Source organism: Cuculus canorus, chromosome 1 (genome assembly GCF_017976375.1).
Source record: "Cuculus canorus isolate bCucCan1 chromosome 1, bCucCan1.pri, whole genome shotgun sequence".
In the NCBI taxonomy this organism is placed as follows: domain Eukaryota; kingdom Metazoa; phylum Chordata; class Aves; order Cuculiformes; family Cuculidae; genus Cuculus; species Cuculus canorus.
This window is the reverse complement of record NC_071401.1, coordinates 1,856,197-1,879,730: the sequence shown is the minus strand read 5'-3', so window position 1 is coordinate 1,879,730 and position 23,534 is coordinate 1,856,197. Positions and strand designations below refer to the sequence as shown.

Sequence of the window (23,534 nt, the reverse complement as noted above, 5' to 3'; positions counted from 1 at the left end):
TCAGCCTGGAGAAGAGAAGGCTGTGGAGAGACCTTATGTGGCTTTCCAGTACTTGAAAGGGGCCTCCAAGAAAGCTGGGGAGGGACTTTTTACAAGAGTATGAAGTGATAAGATGAGGGGGAATGGCTTTAAATTGGAAGCGGTAAGATTTAGATTAGACATTAGGAATAAATTGTTTACAGTGAGGGTGGTGAGACACTGGCCCAGGCTGCCCAGGGAAGTTGTAGTTGCCCCCTCCAAGGAAGCGTTCAAGGCCATGTTGGATGGGGCCTTGGGCAGCCTGGAAGGTGTCTCTGCCCACAGCATGGGTGGTTGGAACTGGATGGTCTTTAAGGTCCCTTACAACCCAAAACAATCTATGTTTCTATGTCTTACTGGTTTTGAACTAATAGTTGTATAATGGAATGAGACACATTTCACTAAAAAATAGCAGCAGTAAAGAGCCTGGCAAGTCAGGTCCTGTGTTTGACAGTCAAGGAGATTTGAAAACACTGCAGAAAGAACAGAGATTCCCTTCCTCTGCCTTTACAGAAAAGAAGAATGAAAACAGGAAAAAAATAATTGCAATCTTAGAATTGCTGAGTTTTGATTTCCAAGAACTCTGGAACTGCTAAGCTTCAGAGTGAAAGAAGGCTTCTCTGGTGGTCACCAGCTGTGCACGTGCATCATTCTCTGAGGCTCAGATAAGGAGACCTGGTCAGTAGCTGCCTTCTCTGAATGAAGTTTGTAATTCTGGAGATTCTGCTCTCCCTCCCCAGAAACTGACACTTTTCATGAATTTAGATGGAACAACAAAGTGTTACTCATACTCAAGCAAGTAACTCTTGTTGCCCAAACCAAAGAATGACCTTCACATTGCTTTTCAAAGGGGAAATGTGGTTTAGATATTCAGCTGAAACGGGAAAACAGCCAGCATGAACAGATAGAGGAAGAAAAGCAAACTGGCATGTACTATGGGAACGGATTCACATTTTGAAAGAAAGAAAGTCAAAAGAAAGGCATAGGATGCAGAAATATGCTCCAAATATCCTGCTAAATTAGAACAAGAGCTACATGCTCACCAATTCCGCAGGAGATGAGTTGTAGAAGGAACAGTTAAAACAGTAGTGACCTTTCAGGGCACAGTATTTGGTGATGAGTATTGGGGCTGATGACAGGCAGGAGCACAACCTAAAAGTTACTAAATGCACATATAGAATCATAGAAACATAGAATCACTTGGTTGGAAAGACCTTTGAGATCATCAAGCCCAACCATACCTGTCCACTATTAAAACATGTCCCTAAGCACCTCATCTACCTAGCTTTCAAATCCCTCCAGGGATGGGGACTGAGCCACCTCCCTAGGCAGCCTCTGCCAATGCCGAGAAACCTTTTGGGGAAGAAACTTTTCCTGATGTCCAAGCTGAACCTGACCTGGTGCAACTTGAGGCCATTTCCTTTCATGCTATCACCTGTCACTTCGGAGAAGAGACCAACAGCCAACTCGCTACAACCTCCTTTCAGGCAGTTGTAGACAGTGATAAGGTCTCCCCTCAGCCTCCTTTTCTCCAGGCTAAACAAGTATTGCTTCTCACTGTTTAAGAAAAACACCAGGAATTAAATACCCTTCTCCCCCTCATGTAGCCATCACAGTAACAATTCTCCCAGTCCAGTGAAACATGACTTTTTTTTCCCCTTTTTCTTCTATTATAAGGATGTTGATGATCCTTGCCCCTAAAATAAGCTAAATGAACTCTGTCTCTTCTAAACTTGCATGAAAACAAAAATAAGTGTTCTAATTTGTTTTAACCAATTGGCACAATCACAAGAATCTCTTCCTAATGTCTAATCTATATCTTTCCCCCTCCAATTAAAAGCTATTTCCCCTTGTCCTATCAGGACGCCAGGTGAAGACAGGTGAAGGTGAAGCCAGGAAGTCAAGTGAGTGGTTAAGGGTCAGGATCAGCAAGGATCATGGCTGGGCATAGGCATGCCTCAAGCAAGGACCAAAGGCAAGGATCTGAGCCTAAATGTGGCTCCAGAGCCAAAGGATGGGTGAAAGACAATGACAACGCTTCTCCCAGCTCAATTTCACTACTTAGCTCCTTTCTCAGCCAACTGCTCCCAGGTTATACGGATGCACCATATCAGAGCTGGCTTTGAGCACAGGCAGCCAAGTCCTTGGTAATGGGGAAAGAGGTTACAGGACCTGTGGGTGCATTCTGGGCCCTGATTATTATTTTTTTTCTAACTTGCTAAATGTTACAGTTTTAGGAATTCCATAAATAAAAGATATTTTATTTCTGATGGTAACAGAATTATATTTATTCATTCCTAAGTTCTTTGAAAGGATACTAAAAGACATCCCCAGTTTCTGATGTTCTTCACGATCTTTTTCGAAACCTTTGCAAAGCCCATTAGAATCATGGAATAGTTTGGGTTGGAAGGGACTTCAAAGGTCATCCAGTTCCAACCCCCTGTGATGGGCAGGAACACGTCCCACTAGATCAGGCTGCATAAGGCCCCATCCAACCTCGCCTTAGTCTAGGAGATGTCTGTTTTCTTTCTAGCATCAGTTACAAAGGAGATCATAAACTACTGACTATAACTTCAAATGTTAATTCAAGTGCCAAAAATCTGCACAGTGAGTTTAAAAGTTTTTCCTTTGATAGAAACATATGGGTAAACAAATGTTTCCACATGACGGACTTTTTTCTTTAACTCACTTTTAAACGCCCACAGATTCGCATGCTGGAAACCCATAAATACCGAGAAGTCTAAGACTTCAAAGAGTTTCCCAAGAGTTAGGAAACATAAAATTAAGGTAGCTTATTCAAGCTTATATTAGAAAATACAAAGACCAAAGGAAGACAGATAAGTATTCTCAACTAGGACATTTTCACTGTGTCATTTTTAATAAGTGCATCAATTTTTAGGACTTGAAGGAACCTACTGCAAGATGTTATTTGGTTTCCTGTTCTTACCTGCAACCTTACCAACTCCTATCACCAATTAATCAAGCTCTCCACAGAAAATAGACAGATTTGTTTGTGACAATCTTATGGGTAGGTGGTCCTCGAACAGCAAGATTCAGAATGAAAAATCTTTGAACAATCCTGAGGCTGTTTGGTTTTGGTCAACTTTTTTTTCCTCTCAACCTACTGTATTAATATTATTTACAGAAAATTTGTAAGCAAAAATCAAGACTTCAGACAAGTGGCCAGCAGGTTAAGGGAGGGGATTCTCCTCCTCTATTCACAACAATCAAAACTGATGAAAAATATCTATGATTTGTGGTTTTGATGTTATTCTCATAAAAAGTGCCAAATTGTTGAGAAATGCATGACAAGACTTATTGTCAAGGTGTTGGCAGTTGTGGAGCTGTTGGAGATCATCAAGTCCAACTGTACCTGTCCACTACTAAACCAGATCCCTGAGCACCTCATCGACTTGTCCAGGGATGGTGACTCAGCCACCTTCCTGGGCAGCCTCTGACAGTGACTGAGAACTCTTTCAGTGAAGAAATCGTTCCTGATGTCTAATCTGAACCTCTCCTGGTGCAACTTCGGGCTATTTCCTCTCGTCCTATTGCCTGTCACTTGGCGAAGAAGAGACCAACACCCACCTCGCTACAACCTCCTTTCAGGCAGTTGAAGCCAGTGATAAGGTCTCCCTTCAGCCTCCATTTCTCCAGGCTAAACAAACCCAGGTCCCTTGGCCATCTCTTATTACCTTTGTTCTCCAGCCTCTTCACCAGCTTCACTGCCCTTCTCTGGACACACTACGGCCTCTCAGTGTCCTTCTCGGAGTGAGGGACCCAAAACTGAACACAGGATTTAAGGTGCAGTCTCACCAACGCTGAGTCCAGGGGCACAATCTCTTCCCTGCTCCTGCTGGCCACACACTTTCTGACACAAGCCAAGATGCCATCAGCCTTCCTAGTCACTTGGGTCACTGTTGGCTCACATTCAGCCAGCTGTCAACCAGCACCCCCAGGTCATTCTCTGCCAGGCAGCTTTGCTTTCTGATGTGTAGGATATTTAGACAGCTCTTAAAAATAAATGAATTAAATATCCAGATACTGTTTTCTCAGACTAAATAACAAGGCTGATAATCTTGGAATGCACAGTTATTGTACTGAAAACTGAAGTTTGAAATCTTAGAGGACAAAAAGGAGCACCTCTTTTCTTTGGAAATGAATTACACAAAGAAAGAGTCACCTCCTGTCACTTGTAAAACATAGAACCAAGAAATATCTGTCACTGATGCGTAGTTTATATCCAAGTCATCTAATCCACTATGCAACTAAATACCAAGAAAGGAAGGAAAAAAAATGTGGCGTTCTTCAGAGCATTAAACATTTAAAGCAGCCTAAAGGGATAAGAGGAACAAGAGTCATACACTATAATCAGAGTTTCACTGACACGCTTCTACAGTACAAAATTCTCCCTCTAAAATCAAAGAGTACATGCTAGCAGCCATTTAAAGTTTGATATTTTAAAAATGGCATTAATAAAACAAAAGCTTTGCCCTAAAATGTAAAGCTGACATTAACCTAAATATAGGTTACAGAAGGTGCCAATTGGATTTTCTCAATGATTCCAACAATCAACCAAGTTCAGAATAAAACAGGACAAACAGTGGGAAAAAAAATCTCATTATACTCTTTCTAATATTTTCATTTAATCTCTGGAGGGAGGCACTTCTTGGAGGTAAATAATGAAAGGACAAGAGGCTACAGGTGTAGCTGAAAATAAGAAAAAAGCATGATCTGAAGATGGCTCTGAACTGGAATGGGAGTTCAGAGAGATTGTAGAATCTCCAACCCAACATGTAACCCAACATGGGTGGGTAACCAGAGCTTTTCCCATTTGATCTTGTCATTGCAGGATGTTGCAGCTTTCAAAGTCCTTAAATATCATAACTTCCTTTTCATAGCAAACCAAAAACACTAGTTACATGGTAAGCCGATGGTGCATTTGTGAAGAACCGATTTAACAGTGTTTACCAGTGTTTTCCTAGTGCCTGATCATAGAATTGCTAAATTGGAAAAGAACTTTGAAATCGTGGAGTCCAACCATACCTGTCCACTACTAAACCAAATCTCTGAGCACCTCATCTACTCATCTTTTAAATACCTCCAGGGAGGGGAGCTCAACCACCTCCCTGTGCAGCCTCTACCAGTACCTGAGAGACCTTTCATGGAGGAAAGTTTTCCTGATGTCTAATCTGAACCTCCTCTGGTGCAACTTGAGGCCGTTTCCTCTGGTCCTATTGCCTATCACTTAGGAGAAGAGACCAAAACCCATCTCGTTACAACCTCCTTTCAGGCAGTCGTAGATCAAATCAATAATCCCTCTGTTCTCTAGTGACTGTATTTCCTCAAACTCCTCTAATGGTAATAGGAATTAAGGCACCAAAGCTAGTATATAGGCACCTACGTATAAACCTGTAAATTTACATATAACCTTAAAATAAATCCCATCTAGGGCAGACTTCTGCATCTCAGCTGGCCATTCCGGGCTTCCTTCAAAGCACTTGGAAGGAAGCATGCGGTTCAAATCATGGTTCAGATAACCTGTTATAGATGAATAACTTTGAAGCATGTCTTCTCTCTAAGGAGGGTTTGGTATGGAGTGAGTAACAGACACTTGATTTAGATAAATCTTTCCAAATAAAGTCATAAAATCATAGAATGATTTGGGTTGGAAGAAGCCTTACAGATCATCCAGTTCCAACACCCCTGCCATGGGCAAGGACACCTCCCACTGGACCAGGCTGCTCAAGGCTCCATCCAACTTGGCCTTCAACGCTTCCGGGAACGGGGCATCCACAACCTCCCTGGGAAACCAGTGCCAGTGCCTCACCACCCTCATCATCAAGAATTTTTTCCGTATGCCTAATGTAAACGTTCTCCCTTCCAATTTAAAGCCTTCTATTTATAGCCATTTAAAGCTTTCAGGTAGTTGCTAGAGGATTAACTTTACTTTGCACTTACGATTCTCCCGTGCCCAAACAGATTATCTCCAAACACGACTCAAAGAACTAACATCAGGAAATAAGCAAAAATATTTCAGAATATATAAATCCTTAAACGCATCTAAGGCTGTTGTTCTCCTGCCTTCCACAGAGTAAATTAGGCTATCATTGACAACAAAGAGGAACTTCATGAAGATCTATAAAGCAATTCAACAAAGACAGTGAACTACAACAGTGCTGAAATCTGTAAGACATTACAAACACATAAAAATTCTAAGAACTTTGATGTGCCTGATTAACAAAGTTTTCTGTAGCATCAAAGATACTTGTTCCAATCTTCCTTTGTTTTATCAAAGTAAATTTATAGCTTGTTTTCTTGTTAGCATTTTTTGATAGATCTGTATTAATTGCAAGTAAGCCTTTTAATCTTGTTGTATGCTACATATATGTAGACTCCATGTTAAATACCACATCAACCAAAGTATTCAGAGTATTTAAACTGCAAATATCTGCATTTTGCAAGGCAATCAGGTTTTCAGGAGATAATACCTGTCTTACCATTAGAAAAATCTAAAACCAGAGTCCATGAGCTGTGAAGACATTGCCAGGCACAAAGAAAGAAAAAGTACTACAAAAAAGCTGGGGAGGTGCTTTTTATAAAGGCATGAAATGATAGGATGAGGAAGGATGGCTTTAAATTGAAAGGGGGAAGATTTAGATTGGTTATTAGGAGGAAATTCTTGATTACGAGGTTGGTGAGGCCCTGGGACATGTTGCCCAGGGAAGTTGTGGCTGCCCCTTCCCTGGAAGTGTTCACTAAGTGTGATTTCCTTGCCAATCTAAGTTAACTTCTCTTTTAAGTGCTCATTAGCAGGACATAACTTAACTTAGATTATGTCAAACCAGATTCCTTACTTTGAGGAAACATTGAAACTACACATTTTTACAGTATTGTTCGTTATTTCTACTTAATGCGTTTTCTTCGGTGTTATGATGAGCCACACACATCGTTAACACAACCTATTATATTCAAAAGCAATGCTGGCAATCGCACTTCAGAATCCTTATCTAAATTTGGAACTGGTGAATAATAAACCATTTTTTCAATACAGGTTATGTCATTTATAACATTTTAAGCATGCTTCGTAACAGATACCTAGCTACAGTATTTTCTCAATACAAAAAAAAAACCTCAATACTAATATTTTTGAATATACATTTCCATTCTGATGATTCGCAGAGCTTTATTTGCTTAACAGTCTGTCACAGGGAAAAATAGACTCTGAGGCTACACATTATTCACAAGTGAAATGAAACAAAACACAAAACCTCGCCCTCACACTGTTAAACTTGTTGCTTTAAAAGCTTCTGCATTACCGCAGTTTTTCTGCTTTGAATTCACATACTGGCATCGCCATGTGAATGGGCAAAAGCAGATCTGACAATGGCCTCTGCCACTAACCTTCACAGTTGTTCCAATCTCATAGTATCTCTAGGTTGGCAAAGACCTTTGAGATCATTGACTCCAATCATACCTCTCCACTACCTCTCCAAGCACCTCATCTACCCACCTTTTAAACACCTCCAGGGATGGGGACTCCACCATCTTCCTGGGAAGCCTCTGCCAGTGCCTGAGAACCCTTTCTGTGAAGAAATTTTTCCTAATGTCCAATTCAAACTTCCCCTAAAGCAGCTTAAGGCCATTCCCTCTTGTCCTATCACTTCGGAGAAGAGACCAACGACCACCTCTCTACAACCTCCTTTCAGGTAGTTGTAGAGAGCAATAACGTCTCTCTTCACCTTCCTTTTCTCAAGGCTAAACAACCCCAGTTCCTTCAGTTGCTCCTTGTAAGACTTGTTCTCCAGCCCCTTCACCAGCTTCATTCCTCTTCTCTGGCTGTGCACCACGACCTCAATGTCCTTCTTTATAGTGAGGGGCCCAAAACTGAACACAGGATTAGAGGTGCGACCTCACCAGTGCAGAGTACAAGGACATAATCAGTTCCCTGGACCCGCTGGCCACACCATTTCTGATACAAGCCAAGATGCTATTGGCCTTCTTGGCCACCTGAGCACACTGCTGGCTCAGGTTCATTTGACTGCCGACCAACACCCCCAGGTCTTTCTCTCAATGCACTGAAAACCTTTGTGAACCCAAATCATCTTCCTGCCCTTCATCTCCAAATCAATATAGCTGCACTGGCTTCAGTGTTGACTTACATCAGTCCAATATTCATAATTTTCATTTTTATGTCTTTTTCAATAAAAACATTCCAAAAGCTTACCATTTTCTTCCAAGTACATCAGAAGGATGCTGCTAGATTCAGTCCCTTCTATGGCATAATCAAGTGCAATGTTTCCATTCACATCTTGCAGCAGCACATTTGCTCCAGCCTACAGACAAGAACGAAAAACGGTTTAGGATTATTCGAGTGAAATCTCAAAACACTACCAGGATTCTTATCCCATTCCAAAAAAGTTGGGTTTTTTTTTTTTTAGACAGCAGGCTGATTAGAACCTGAAACAAACCAAACCACACAAAAAAAAGTAAAGGCAAAATAAAGGATTCTTGAATATCAAAAAGGGCTGATTTTGCCTAGGACAGCTGACGCTGTTGCCACCCTAGCTGTCCAGCCTGCCTTCACTCCACAGATGTCTCAGCTGCTCATGAGTGAGTTTTGGAACCACCGCGATTTGCAGCACAGCATTTTAAAGTCAAGTAAGCTGTCACTGATTACAGTGCCGTAAAACACTCCACAGTAAACAGCAGTGGTTCAAACGCTGACTGACAAGCGGCACAGACACTCATGCAGTAGGGATGGATGGACAGCTGGTAGGGATAACCTTGTCAGCCAGCCCAACCTCTTATGGCCTCATCCATCAATCCAACCTCAAAGAGAACCATCCCTTGCTAAATAAAATCACCATTTGTCACCAACTGGAGGCTAGAAAACAGAGCTTGATGATTTCAGCAGTAGTCCCTCAAGGAGCCAACCTGACATTTCTAAAAGTTTCATTCAAAATTCAATAAAAAGGACAAACAACTAAAAGGAGCCATTGCAGGGAAGGAAAGGGTATGGAAATACATTCATGAGAAGCTTGAAAACACCAGCACAATTAGAAACCTTGTGTGTTATTTATATTAAATTTTGTTAGCGCAAGAGTTTGCACTATGAAGGGCCTTTTTTTTTTTTAAATAAGAAAGCTCTCATCTTATCCTTGAAAATATTACAAACGTCTTGTGGACATAAAAGTTTACATTACACTGAAACGTCGCTTATCTTTAAGAGGCTGTAACTTTAATTCATTTCAAGTGTCTCTCTATGGCTTTTAACTGTAAGGAATTATGAAATGAGAGTGACCTCTGGTAACTTTAATTACTTTTCTTAGCAGCTTGTATGATAAAAAGTTCAGCTAATCAAAATGAGGAGTATCAAGGTCATCCTTTCTTAAAACCACAGCAGCAAAGGTCTATTATAAGAAGGAACTATCAACAGAAGGTACGACTGCTTCTTTCAAGAGCTTGCTCTGTAAGTACTATATCAAAGAAAAACTTGTAGTGGGCTCAGCTGTGAGCTCAGAGTGAATTATGACATGAAAAACTAGCAAATTCGTGTGGGCTTCAGGTCATCCAACTGAAGGTGTTAAAGCTGGGCTGCTACTATAGATAATCTCCTGGGTTCACATCATAGTGAGGACGAGGCTACAGGCGTCAAAGAACGACTCACCTCTGCTATCTCAAGGGCCTCAGATATCCTAGATGACCACATCCTATGCAGCAAAATAATCTGTCTTGTTGTGTTCCTTTCTTCTAGCACTTGTCTTACTGCACTGACTGCAAAGGGAACCTTAGACAGGATTTTTCATTACGTGCAGCCCATGGGGTTCAACAATGGAAAGTGCAAGGTCCTGCACCTGGAGATGGCGCAATCCACAGTGTCAATACAGGACGGGGGATGATGTGATTGAGAGCAGCCCAGCGGAGAAGAACTTAGGGGTGCTGATTGATGAGAAGCTCGAATTGACCAGGCTATGTGCACTCACAGACCAAAAGGCCAACCATATCCTGGGCTACATCAAAAGGAGCGTGGCCAGAAGGGCGAGGAAGGAGATTCTGCCCCTCTACTCCATTTTCATGAGATCCCACCTGGAGCATTGTGTTCATTTCTGGAATTGCCAGCATAAAAAAGGATATGGAATGGCTGGAATGGGTCCAGAGAAGGCCACAAAGATGACCAGAGGGCTGCCACAACTCTGTTATGAGGACAGTGTGAAAGAATTGGGGTTGTTCAGCCTGGAGATTAGAAGGTTGCAGGGAGACCTTAGAGCTGCCTTCCAGTACCTGAAGGGGCCTCCAAGAAAGCTTGGGAGGAACTTTTTACAAGGCCATAGAGTGACTGGATGAGGGGGAATGGCTTTAAATTGGAAAGGGTGAAGATTTAGATCAGACATTAGAAAGAAATTCTTGATGCTGACAGTGCTGAGACATTGGCCCAGATTGTCCAGGGATTTTGTGGCTGCCCCATCCGTAGAGGTGTTCCACGCCAGGTTGGATGGGGCACTGAGTAGTCTGATCTAGTGGGCGGTGTCCCTGCCCACGGCAGGGGGTTGGAACTGGATGATCTTTAAGGTCCCTTCCAACCCAAACACTCTATGATTACATGATTCTATGACTGTATACATATCTTCTCATAAATTACATTAGATGAGAGGAGTTGACTCTCATGAGTAGTGAAAAATAATGGAAAGAGACTTGTAGGGAAACAGACTTATAAGGTATAAAATGTTATACTAATTATAGTGCCATGAAAATAAATTTCTGCTTGTGTCCTGCCAGGAAAAATTCAAAAGATGATTAAAAATCAAATAATGGATGGATTTGCAGATCATAATATCATTTCAAGATGGTTTAACAACTATTTATTGAATTTGTTCCATTTGTAGGAAGCATTATTTTTTTGGTTTTGCTTGCTAATGAAAAGCTTCTTGGGTATGGTGTAAATGAAGGAAGCAACATATTTTCATCTCTAGTTGATTTACAAACAATAAAAAAAGCACAAACTCTTGAAAATACCTATCTTGCCCCACATATAAATAATCTTCAGGCAATGTCAAAAGGAGGTCAGGAGGACAGTAATAAAACAAACCTACATACTTCTTCTTCCTTATTGAGTTAAGGAACCAAAAGACCTTTGACATATTAAATTCAGGAAAAAGAGGATAATTAACTTGCTGGCACTACAGTTTTCATTACTTCTCTAAGATTTAATGTCATTGAACGATGGCTGTAACATGGAAGCACTCAGCACCAAGTAATTTTTATTGAGTAGTTCTACATCAATTCATTACTTAAGAAATGTTCGCAGTGAGCTGCTCCTAAACAGAAGGTCAAGTTTGATAAAAGCTTTGGCAGCAGAGTTAGAAGCAGCTCTCAGAATTCAGGCAAAGAAGCAGTTCTGTACAAGGGGGCATATTTAAAAACAGTATCTTCCTTCAAAAGAAATATTTTGTGGTTTTTAATAATAAGCATTTTTAGTATGGTGTATCATACTGCCTTTCAATTTTGTATCATCTGTGAACTTAGAATCATAGAATAGTTATGGTTGGAAGGGACCTTAACAATCATTTAGTTCCAATCCCCTGCCATGGGCAGGGACACTTCCCACTGGATCAGGCTGCCCAAGGCCCATCCAACCTGGCCTTCAACACCTCCAGGGATGGGGCAGCCACAACTTCCCTAAGCAACCTGTTCCAGTGCCTCACCACTCTCATCGTGAAGAAATTCCTCCTTATGTCTAGTCTAAATCTGCTCCTCTCCAGTTTAAAGCCATTGCCCGCCATCCTATCACTACAAACTTTTGCAAACAGTACCTCCACAGCTTTCTTGGAGGCTCTTCAGGTACTGGAAGGTCACTTATAAGGTCTCCTTGGAGCTTTCTCTTCTCTAGCCTGAATAACCCCAACTCTCTCAACCTACCCTCGTATGGGAGGTCGTTAGCACTGGATCTCACTTTTCACAAATTCACAATGCTAAAGTTCTTACGGAAGGGCTCATATAAAAGCAAAGACTCCTCCACATTAGCAAACCACAGACAATGAAATAAAAGATTAAATGAGGTTGAGCAGCTGCACTCAGTTCAAAAGCATTATTTCCTTCCAAATCATTTCAACAACAGATTTTCTGTAGGCAGGAAATAACAACTTAGTTACTAGAAGAGCTGGGAAAAAACAAGTGAGGTTTTTAGTGATTACAGTTATAGATTCTCTGTTGGCAGTTCCCCGATCTGTTCCTATCGTAATCCAGATTTACCTGCTTACTAAGAAGCAAACTGACACACACAAGCTGAGTTACTACTTTTAATTTCTCTTTTGGTGTAGAGAACTCTAGATACTGCCTCTCAGATTGCTGATTGCAGTCTTAACACTTTGATTTTAATTTTTTCCACTCCAATTTTTAAGGAAGCCCTTTCCCCATGACAGCACAGATTAAGATCTTCAGAAACATCAGCAATCCCCTGAGTGGATTCAGGACTAGGAGTCTACTCTGTAGCTCATCTATTTCTAAGTTTTCAGTCTCATCTTCCTTTCCCTGGTCTTGATGGGGAAGAGAAGAGAAGAGAAGAGAAGAGAAGAGAAGAGAAGAGAAGAGAAGAGAAGAGAAGAGAAGAGAAGAGAAGAGAAGAGAAGAGAAGAGAAGAGAAGAGAAGAGAAGAGAAGAGAAGAGAAGAGAAGAGAAGAGAAGAGAAGAGAAGAGAAGAGAAGAGAAGAGAAGAGAAGAGAAGAGAAGAGAAGAGAAGAGAAGAGAGAAGACCCAAATATTTATTAGTCATCTATAAATACATGTAAGTTCCGTTACAGTCCATTGCAGACAGTAAAATCACTTCAAAGCTAAAAAGTATTGAAAAAAATCAAATACCAGTCTCATCAAGCACAAATTTCTAAACTGAAAATAATTTCTTCCCTCCTTTCCAGAATGTTTCTTAACAAATAATCTGTACACATAACCCAAGCTCCACACAGGAATTCAGAAGTAAAATCTGTAGGTCACAAATCAAAATAACAACTAAAAAGGTCTGACTGCATCTGTCATGCTTGGACTTTGATACACTAACAAACGTTCTACGCGTGTCTTACACAGGCTTGTGTAGCTACAGAGAAAATGAAGGGAACAAAACCTCCTGCTGGGCTGATTTCCTCCATAGTAGGGCATCATGCTAGGGATATTCAAGAAAACAAACTCTCTCTTAATACAAATGGAAAAACCTCTCACTTCCTTTTAAAAGGACTTGCACAGTCTGGAAACTGGGCTGGCCCAGTGCACCAGATAAAGTAGTTCTTCCATAACCTTGAGTCAACTTGACGCTTATTTGAAGCAAGAGATCCCACCTCTCACAGAGGAAAGATACCACTGATCAGCTGTCGGCAATCTTTGTTCTGTTTCAGGGCTTTAATCTCTGTAGGAGTTGTTCCTGTCTATAAACTCATGCCTGTCACGTTACCGAAACTATTCTTACACAAGAAGGAGGAACTGTCTGCCATCTGGATGAGCTCAGTTTGCGGTAGAAGCAAAGGTTTGCGTTCATTTTCAACACGCCTGATCCCACATCATAAAAACACAGACACAAAGCTCAATCCCTTATGTCTGTAACAACAAAGCCTGTAGAACCAAAGCTGAATTCAGAACTGAGTAAATCCCCTCCAGGTACATAAAATAAACTGAAGAAGAGAGATTGCATATCTCTAAGAAGACAATTTAAAGGAAATTAGGAGACAACCCAGTGCTGAAAATTTTATGCATATACACTTACTTAATTGCCAAAACATATATATCTGTATTAATATAAATTTATGCTACACCATTACTACTTATTATTTTTTTCCCTCATAGTTACTTGCTAGACCAGTCAGAGAAGTTGGGAATTCACTCATCCTTGTGTAAGTAAAGCATTACAGCTGCTACATGGATGCAAGTTCCTTAAGTGGAGATCTCAGAATGGCCTTCTAGTACCTGAAAGGGGCCTCTAAGAAAGCTGGGGAGGGACTTTTTACAAGGGCCTGGAGTGATAGGACGAAGAGGGAATGGCTTTAAATTGGAAGGGGGAGGATTTAGATTAGACATTAGGAAGAAATTCTTCATGATGAGGGTGATGAAGCACTGGAACAGGTTGTCCAGGGAAGTTGTGGATCCTCCTCCCTGGAAGTGTAAAAGGCCAGGTTGGATGGGGCCCTGAGCATCCTGGTCTAGTGGGAGTTGTCCCTGCTCATGGCAGGGCAGTTGGAACTGGATGATCTTTAAGGTCCCTTCCAACCCAACCCAATCTCTGATTCTGTGATTCCATGCTTCTATGATTTTATGATTCTAATTCACAGCACTTCTGGTTTCCATGTTGCAGAAACGAACACCAAAACTGCAATGTACAATGTAACTCTTGGTCAAAACAGGCTTTTTTGTTATTATGTAGAAACTTGGATTTATGGACACATGTCAACATTCATAAGGAATGGTATGGTGTTTCAAAAATCCCAGACATCTTAACCTCTGTGACACGTTGGTTAAGAAAGGATAAAGAAATATGCCAATACAGTGGTTGTTAATAAAAAGCATCACTTAGACGTAAACATACAAGATCACCACTGCCTACACTACTATCCAATCATATATGAAAATGTGCATCTTCATTGTTGAATTACATCACACAAATAATAAAAATACTACTTTAAAATCATCAAATTCCCACAAGCATTTTGATAATTATTTAATCCATGAAAAAAAGGCATTTTTTTCGCTTTAAACTACTAGAATGTAGGCAAGATCAGTTCACAGAAGAGATTTTCAGTAGAGTTAAAGAAAAAAAAGATTGTCACGGTACATATTACAGATTGCTTGACAGGCATAGTCTGTTTGACTAATGCATTCAGAAGATAAAAGAATTAACACTGATGACTGCAAACTAAAGACCAATATTTTCCCATCTGTTTGTGCACCATGGGGACTTAAATTCCACCCATCAGCTGGAAGGCATGTGAAGGAAAATAAAATCCCACTCAGTTCCAGTACTGAACATTTCTGATAACACCGCAGAAGCAGAGTATGGTTTCAATAACATCTTTCAGAGTAAAATACAACTAAGCATACAGTTAGGAGATGAAAAGTTAAAATCTATGAACTCAGAAGCTATCAAATCAAAAAAATAACACACATTTCTCAAGTTGCCACTATCGCCAAGCCATAGTGATATAACATTCATGAGGATTTGGGAACATTTTATTAATTCTAAATGCATACATTGGATCTTAATTAGTTGGTAAGACAGCTTCCATGGTTGTTCTTCACATTCTGATTCCTAGCATACATCACCAAGCTTTCTCAGAATTTAAGGTCTTAATTTCTAAGTTAAATCAAGTCTGTTTTCCTTGACTTAGCTTTACCTCACGGGATGATTTTTATTTCCTCTCTTTTCCCACCTAAACCTCTGAAGCCATGCAGAAGCATAAAGTTAGTTTTATTAGAAATTGGAAGGAAAGCATTATTTTTTTATAGCCATTTCTGTTTCCTTCCTTCCACGCTTCATTCTGCATTTTTTCCAACAACTCCAACTAATCATTTTTAACATAACCAAAATCTTTAGCTCCAATGCGTGATCAAATTCAGTCCATACAATTTGAACACTAATTGTATCAGCCTTGGTATGTGGTCTTTATACGTAATCACTTCTGGTTTTAAATTTATAAGAATCATAGAATCGCTTGGTTAGAAAAGACTTTTGAGATCATTGAGTCAAACTGCACCTGTCCACTACCAAATCTGACCCCCGAGCACCTCATCTAACCATTTCGCAAATACCTCCAAGGGTGGAGACTCAACCACCGCCTTGGGCAGCGTCTGCCAGTGCCTGAGAACCCTTTTGGTGAAGAAGTTATATGTAATGTCCAATCTGAACCTGCCCTGATGCAACTTGAGGTAATTTCCTCTCATCCTATCACCTGTCACTTGGGAGAAGAGACAAACACCCACCTTGCTACAACCTCCTTTCAGGCAGTTGTAGACAGTGATAAGGTCTCAGCGAGTCTGCAGATGACAACAAGCTGAGTGGTGCAGTTGTCGCACCAGAAGGACGGAATGTCATCCAGAGGGATCTGGACAGGCTGAAGAAGTGGACCTGTATGAACCACCCTGAGGTCCAACAAAGACAAGTGCAAGGTCCTACACCTGGGCCAGGTCAATCCACGGTTTCAATACAGGATGGGGGATGATGTGATTGAGAGCAGTGCTGAAAAGAAGGACCTGGAGTGCTGATTGATGACAACCTCGCGATGAGCTGGCAATGTGTGCTCTCAGCCCAGAAAGCCAACACTACCTGCATCAAAAGAAGCGTGGCCAGCAGGGCGAGGGAGGGGATTCTGCCCCTCCACTCTGCTCTCATGAGACCCCACCTGAAGTATTGTGTCCAGTTCTGGAATCCCCAAAAGAAGAAGGATACGGTACAGTTGGAATGGGTTCAGAGGAGGCCGTGAAAATCAGCTGAGGACTGTAGCACCTCTAATATGAGGACAGGCTGAGAGAGGTGGGATTGTTCAGTCTGGAGAAGAGAAGGCTCCACAGACATCTTAAAGCAGCCTTCCAGTACCAGAAGGGGCTTCCAAGAAAGCTGGGGAGGGACATTTACAAGGGCATGGAGTATTTGGATGAGGGGGAATGGCTTTAAGTTGGAGGTGGAAGACTTAGATTAGACATTAGGAAGAAATTCTTGACCATGAGAGTGGTGAGGCTCTGGCACAGGTTGCCCAGGGAAGTTGTGGCTGACCCATCCCTGGAAGTGTTGAAGACCAGGTTGAATGGGGCCTTGAGCAGCCTGGTCTTGTGGGAGGTGACCCCGCCCATGGAAGGGGGTTTGGAACTGGATGGACTTTAAGGTCCCTCTGAACCAAAACCATTCTATGACTCTATTTGTGTGACACTATATCACAAAGAAAAGTTCTCTTTGCTGAGAACAGCATTCACTTCTATTTTTAAGACACTGCAGCGAGACCGCAAAATATCAGAAAGAGGTCAACAAAAAGGGTGGTTGAAGTACACAAAGATGGGTATTTGACTCGATATTGCCAGCTCTCAAATTATTTGGCAAGAAAAGGGAATTAGAAGGGAACCTTCAAAGAACATTGATGACTAAAGACTAAAATTTCCCCATCTGCTTGTGCACATGGGACTTGCACACTTCCCAAGTGTAGCAGAGCTTATGAAAACAGTGAAATTATTCAAGCACTGAATGCCTGTGATAACAGTAGAGGAGCAGACTTTCTTTTCATTTTCATTTTAATTGTAATCATTAAAAATTATGACAGGCATACAGAAAAATGTCCCTGTCTCATAATACTTCAACAAAAGGTTACTTGATGAAATTAGTGCTTTTTCTTTTTAGAACAAATTGAAGGAAATTCTCCTTCACACAGCAAGGAGTGAGCCTTTGGAACTCCTTGTCAAAAAGTCTTTAAATCCCACACTACGGTTAGAGTTAAAAGTCACATCATAAGCATTAATAAAGCTTGTAATTACATAAGGTCAACCACATCTCATATTTTAGGAAATAAAAAGATCACTCCCTGGGCTTAGTAAAAACTGTCATTTATGTACAACACTGAATAGCTGGTTAGGCACAATTTTATTGTAAGCAATCAGGAGATAGGAAGCATACTCTGACTATCAACTCTAGAACTGTTAAGAGCAGGGGATAAACAGGAAAACAGGACAGCAAGTATTACCTTTTACTAATAGCTTTTTTATTACGGTCTAACTGTGCGTGTGTTTATATTTGCATGTATAGAAATGGAAGGAAGTAACTGTACATACACATAGACAGAATCATAGAATCACTTGGTTGGAAAAGACCTTTGAGATCATTAAGTCCAACTGTACCTGCTCACTACTAAACCAGATCCCTAAGAACCTCATCTACCTGTCTTCAAATACCCCCAGGGATGGGGACTCAATTACCTCCCTGGGCAGCCTCTGTCAGTGCCTGAGAAACCTTTTGGTGAATAAATTTTCCTGATGTCCAAATTTGAACCTCCCGTAGTGCAACTTAAGGCCATTTCCTCTCATCCTATCACCTGTCACATGGGTGAACAGACCAACAACCACCTCGCTACAACTCCTTTCAGGCAGTTGTAGACAGTGATAAGGTCTCCCCTCAGCCTCCTTTTCTCCTGACTAAACAACCCCAGGTCCCTTGGCTGCTCCTCATACGACTTGTACTTCAACCCCTTCACCAGTTTCATTGCCCTTCTCTGGACACACTCCAGCCCCTCAATGTCTTCCTCATAGTGAGGGGCCCAAAACCAAACCCAGGATTTGAGGTGTGGCCTCACCAGTGCCGAGTCCAAGGGCACAATCACACCCCTGGTCCTCCTGGCCACGTTGTGCCTGATAAAGGCCAAGATGCCACTGGCTTCCTTGGCCACTTGGGCCACTGCAGGCTCATGTTCAGCCTAAGTCAACCAACAAACCCACAACCTTCTCTGCCAGGCAGCTTTCCAGCCACTCTTCCCCAAGCCGGGAGCACTGCATGGAGTTATATCCCAAGTGTAGGATGCAGCACTTGGCCTTGGTAAATACATATACAAGACACGTTCCAAACAAAACAGCTGAGGAAAGTTCTGCCTAGCAGAGTTTTTGACCCTGACCCACTACTCTTGAAGGCAGATAAAACCAAAAAAAAAAACCCCACATAGTGCAATAGAGAAAGGAAGGTGATTTTGATGGCTCACTAAAAACTGGAAGCTGATTTTAAGGAGCTGGCAGCTTCTCGACTTAATTTAAATAACATAAATGGTGGAAAATTTAACTCGAGCCAAACTGAAGATCTGTTTAACGTGATAGTCTTCTCCTTACTCCCTCTGCATGCAAACCTAGTCTTTTCTTCCCATCTACGCACACTGTCACATCCATGACCGTATTTATGCAACTTGGAAAACACAGATGCTCAATGTTCTGATTTTTGCTCCAGCGCATCTTGAGACTGTACACACACAGAAATAGATATATAGGTAAATATTTCTCTTCAAATGGCACGTAGGGATAAATAGCACGATTTCAGGCGTGACATTAGCTATTATCATTTTACTAAAGCGTAGAAAAAGTCAAACTCTACATCAATGTACATACATGTACAGTAAAAATAAAGAAAACTGTACTCTATGTCCCTGGCAGAAAAAGCAAGAGATTCAATCATAAATAATAAATGATAGCTGTGTACAGTGCACAGCTTCTGCAAAGATAAATGGAATCATTTCAGGCAAGGAGCTGAGAGTACAAACCCGCTAATTTATTTCAGATAAATTACATTTTCGTTATGAGACTGGTTCGTTGTTTTGATTGATAACATCAACACATCCCCAGCATAGAGGGAAGGGATTGTAGAGATGCTTAATTTGCTCTCAGGGTGACACCGTCCTGCTGGTTAGTAATTAAATCTACGCACTCTACAAACAAGTCATCCCATGGAATACCAAATATATTTAGGAAGTTTAGTATGCCAGTCATCTTCATAGAATCACAGAATTGCTTAGTTGGAAAAGACCTTTGAGATCATCAAGCCCAGCTGTACCCATCTACTACTAAAGCATATCCCTAAGCACTTCATCTACCTGTCTTTTAAATAAATCCAGAGTTGGGGACTCAACCACCTCCCTGGGCAGCCTCTGTCGGTGCCTGAGAACTCTGTCAGTGAAGAAATGTTTCCTGACGTCTAATGTGAACCTTCCCTGGTACAGCTTGAGACCATTTTAACACAGACGAAGTAGTTTTTTAAAACACCAGTGTGTAACCAGAGAACTTGCCAGACAAGCAGATTATCCCATTATTTTCTTGTTCTTGGGCAATGGATGTAGTGCAGCAGATACGAGGGGTTGGAACTGCATGATCGTCAAGATCCCTTCCAACACAAACCATTCTATGATTCCATGCTATAACACTACATCAAAAAAATCAAGCCATTAAAATTAGTAACTTGCTGTGTGGGACTCCAGTATCTGAAAATAACTATGAGAAAAATACAGACTCCATGCCAAATTTTCTTTGATTATATGAAAATGCCAGGTCCTGCACTTGGGGCACAACAACCCTATGCAGTGCTACAGACCGGGGGAAGAGTGGCTGGAGAGCTGCACGGAGGAGAAGGACCTGGGGGTGCTGGTTGACAGCCGACTGAATATGAGCCAGCAGTGTGCCCAGGTGGCCAAGAAGGCCAATGGAATCTTGGCTTGTATCAGAAATGGGGTCACCAGCAGGTCCAGGGAGGTTATTCTCCCTCTGTACTCGGCACTGGTGAGACCGCACCTCGAATACTGTGTTCAGTTCTGGGCCCCTCACCACAAGAAGGATGTTGAGGCTCTGGAGCGTGTCCAGAGAAGAGCAACGAAGCTGGTGAGAGGGCTGGAGAACAAGTCTTACAAGGAGCGGCTGAGAGAGCTGGGGTTGTTTAGCCTGGAGAAGAGGAGGCTGAGGGGAGACCTTATTACTCTCTACAACTACCTGAAAGGAGGTTGTGGAGAGGAGGGAGCTGGCCTCTTCTCCCAAGTGACAGAGGACAGGACAAGAGGGAATGGCCTGAAGCTCCGCCAGGGGAGGTTCAGGTTGGATATCAGAAAAAAATTCTTCACAGAAAGAGTCATTGGGCACTGGAACAGCTGCGCAGGGAGGTGGTCGAGTCACCTTCCCTGGAGGTGTTTAAGGAAAGGGTGGATGAAGTGCTTAGGGACATGGTTTAGGGAGTGTTAGGAATGGTTGGACTCGATGATCCAGTGGGTGCTTTCCAACCTGGTGATTCTGTGAAAACATACACAGTTAGCCAGTTCCTACAGTTCATCACGCTTCTCTTAGCAAGCAGTACTTTTCTTTGTTAGGTCTGGGCCAGAAAGATCCAATTCTCCCACCACTGTTCACAGAGTTCTTTGTGATTTCTAGCCATCCAATATGCATGTACAGACTCTTCAGACAAAATCACTGCCTTATATCAGAAGACAGGTTTTACTTTCTGTGACGATTTCCTGCATAAAAAGACTTTGATTTATCCCATGGTAATGAGTCCAGAGGGGGGCTGATAAGGATGATCAGAGGGCTGGAGCACCTCCCATAGGAGGACAGGCTGAGAGAGTTGGGGTTGTTCAGCCTGGAGAAGAGAAGGCTCTGAGAAGACCTTAGAGAGACCTTCCAGTACCTGAAGGGGGCCTACAAGAAATCTGGGGAGGGACTGCTTACAAAGGTTTGTAGTGATAGGACAAGAGGCAATGGGTATAAACTGGAGAGGGGCAAATTTAGACTATACATTAGGAAGAATTTCTTCACCATGAGAGTGGTGAGACACTGGAACACGTTGCCAAGGGAAGTTGTGGCTGTGCCACCTCTGGAGGTGTTGAAGGCCGGGTTGGATGGGACCTTGGGCAGCCTGATCTAGTGGAACACATCCCTGCCTATCGCTGGGGTGTTGGAACTAGATGATCTTTAAGGTCCCTTCCAACCATAACTATTCTATGATTCTATGTTTATTTGTACAGTGAACTGCGGATTCTACTTCACTGGTTATTTCTTCTGTCAAGTGAAGTTTCCAATGCTTCTTTTCTCTTCATGTAATCCTCATTTCTTTACTAGGTTATCTCACTACTCTCATGATAGCACTGAAAGACAAAATGCTTTCCAAAGCTGCTGTACCCAGTGAAGCCTCTGTTGCTACCTCCCCGTGGACCACCTTTAGTGCTGCCTCACTAGCTTCATCCCTTTTTCCCAGTCTTAGAGGAGAAAAACTAATATTTCTACAGTTTCCCCAAGTGTTGTCATCTGGTGTTCAGCAATTCATTAATAGCCTTCACCGAGATTCATTCTATCTCAGCTCAGTCGGCAACAATGAAAGGATGCGAGCCACTAGTCTGGAAGGTCTCTCCTACACTCATCACACATTCACCAGTCTCTGCAAACTGTGAGTAACAAACAGATACCCACAGCTTTCCTATAATAACCTTCTATTTAAAGTTTCTTGCAACAACCAAGTATGTATAACTGCCTTTCAGTCCCCCTATAGAATCATAGAATGGTTTTGGTTCAGAGGGACCTTAAAGCACATCCAGCTCCAAACCACCTTCCATGGACGGGGACACCTCCCACCAGACCAGGCTGCTCAAGGCCCCATCTAACCTGGTCTTCAACACTTCCAGGGATGGGGCAGCCACAACTTCCCTGGGCAACATGTTCTAGTGTCTCACCACCCTCATCATTGAGAACGGCTAAGATAAATCTTCCCCTTTCCAATTTAAAGCTATTCCCCCTCGTCCTATCACTTCATGCTCTTGTAAAAAGTCCCTCTACAGCTTTCTTAGAGGCCCCTTCAGGTACTGGAAAGTCACTCTAAGGCCTCCAAGCAGCATTTTCTTCTCCAGGCTGAACAATCCCAACTCTCCCAGCCTGGCCTCATGGCAGAGGTTCTCCAGCTCTCTGATCACCTTCGTGGCTCTCCTCTGAACCCGTTCCAACAGCTCCATATCCTTCTTCTGTTGGGGATTCTAGAACTGGACACAATACTCCAGGTGGAATCTCATGAGAGCGGACTATTGGGAGGGAGAATCACCTCCCTCGCCCTGCTGGCTGCACTTCTTTTGATGCAGCCCAGGATACAGTTGGCCTTCTGGGCTGTGAGCATGCATTCCTTTGTACTTTAAACTGGTATCCACTGTACCCTCCCAACCTCTAGCTGCTTTTCATTCTCTCCCTTTTCCCACTTCCTCCTATATTTATTTAAAGGAGGAAGTCATATTGAACAAGACTGAGTGGGAGGGCAGAATTACTTTCTTCGAGGAAGCGATGAGTTATTCTCCTTTAATTGTTTCTGAAACTATGAAAGATAAAGATCTTTCATTAAATTCTAAAGATAACGGCATTTTGATCATTCATCTCTGCTTGCTAAAATAGTCTCATACATCTGCAAAGAACAAGGGCAAAATAACTATGCAACTTCTGTCTGATCACATGACTTCAGATACACACCATACCAAGTGTAAAGGGAAGGTGAGAAGAAAATTACAGTCCCTTAAGGCTTCTTTTCTACTCATGCCACTAAATCTGTTCCAGAAGTTCTTTTCCAGTAAAATTATATCAGATTTTGGATAAGGGATTTTAGATTATGGATGCATCACTGTTGGAATGGGTCCAGAGGAGGTCCATGAAGGTAATCCAAGGCCTGAAGCACTTCTGCTAGGAGGACAGGGTGAGAGAGGTGAGGTCATTCAGCCTACAGAACAGATCTCAGCAGAGATCTTAGAGCTGCCTTCCAGTACCTGAAGGGGGCTACAAGTAAGCTGGGGAAGGACTTTTTTCCAGGCACATGGAGCGATAGGACAAGGGGAACGGCTTTAAATTGGAAGGGGAAAGATTTAGATCAGATATTAGGAAGAAATTCTTGATGTTGACAGTGGTGAGACATTGGCACAGGTTGCCCAGGGAAGTTGTGGATGCCCCATCCCTGGAAGTGTTCAAGGCCAGGTTGGATGGGGCCTTGGGCAGCCTGGCCTGGTGGGAGGTGTCCGTGC

General features: G+C 42.2%; 1 protein-coding gene across 3 annotated transcripts in view; it reads right to left on the bottom strand.

Moving 5' to 3' along the window:
- Positions 1-23,534, bottom strand: part of MYO16 (myosin XVI) — a 394,275-nt gene that overhangs the window by 231,554 nt on the left and 139,187 nt on the right. For all 3 annotated transcript variants that reach the window (XM_054050575.1, XM_054050567.1, XM_009560753.2), the window contains exon 5: positions 8,246-8,354. In XM_054050575.1, the coding sequence (XP_053906550.1) occupies positions 8,246-8,354 (109 nt within the window). The remainder of the gene's footprint in view (positions 1-8,245; positions 8,355-23,534) is intronic.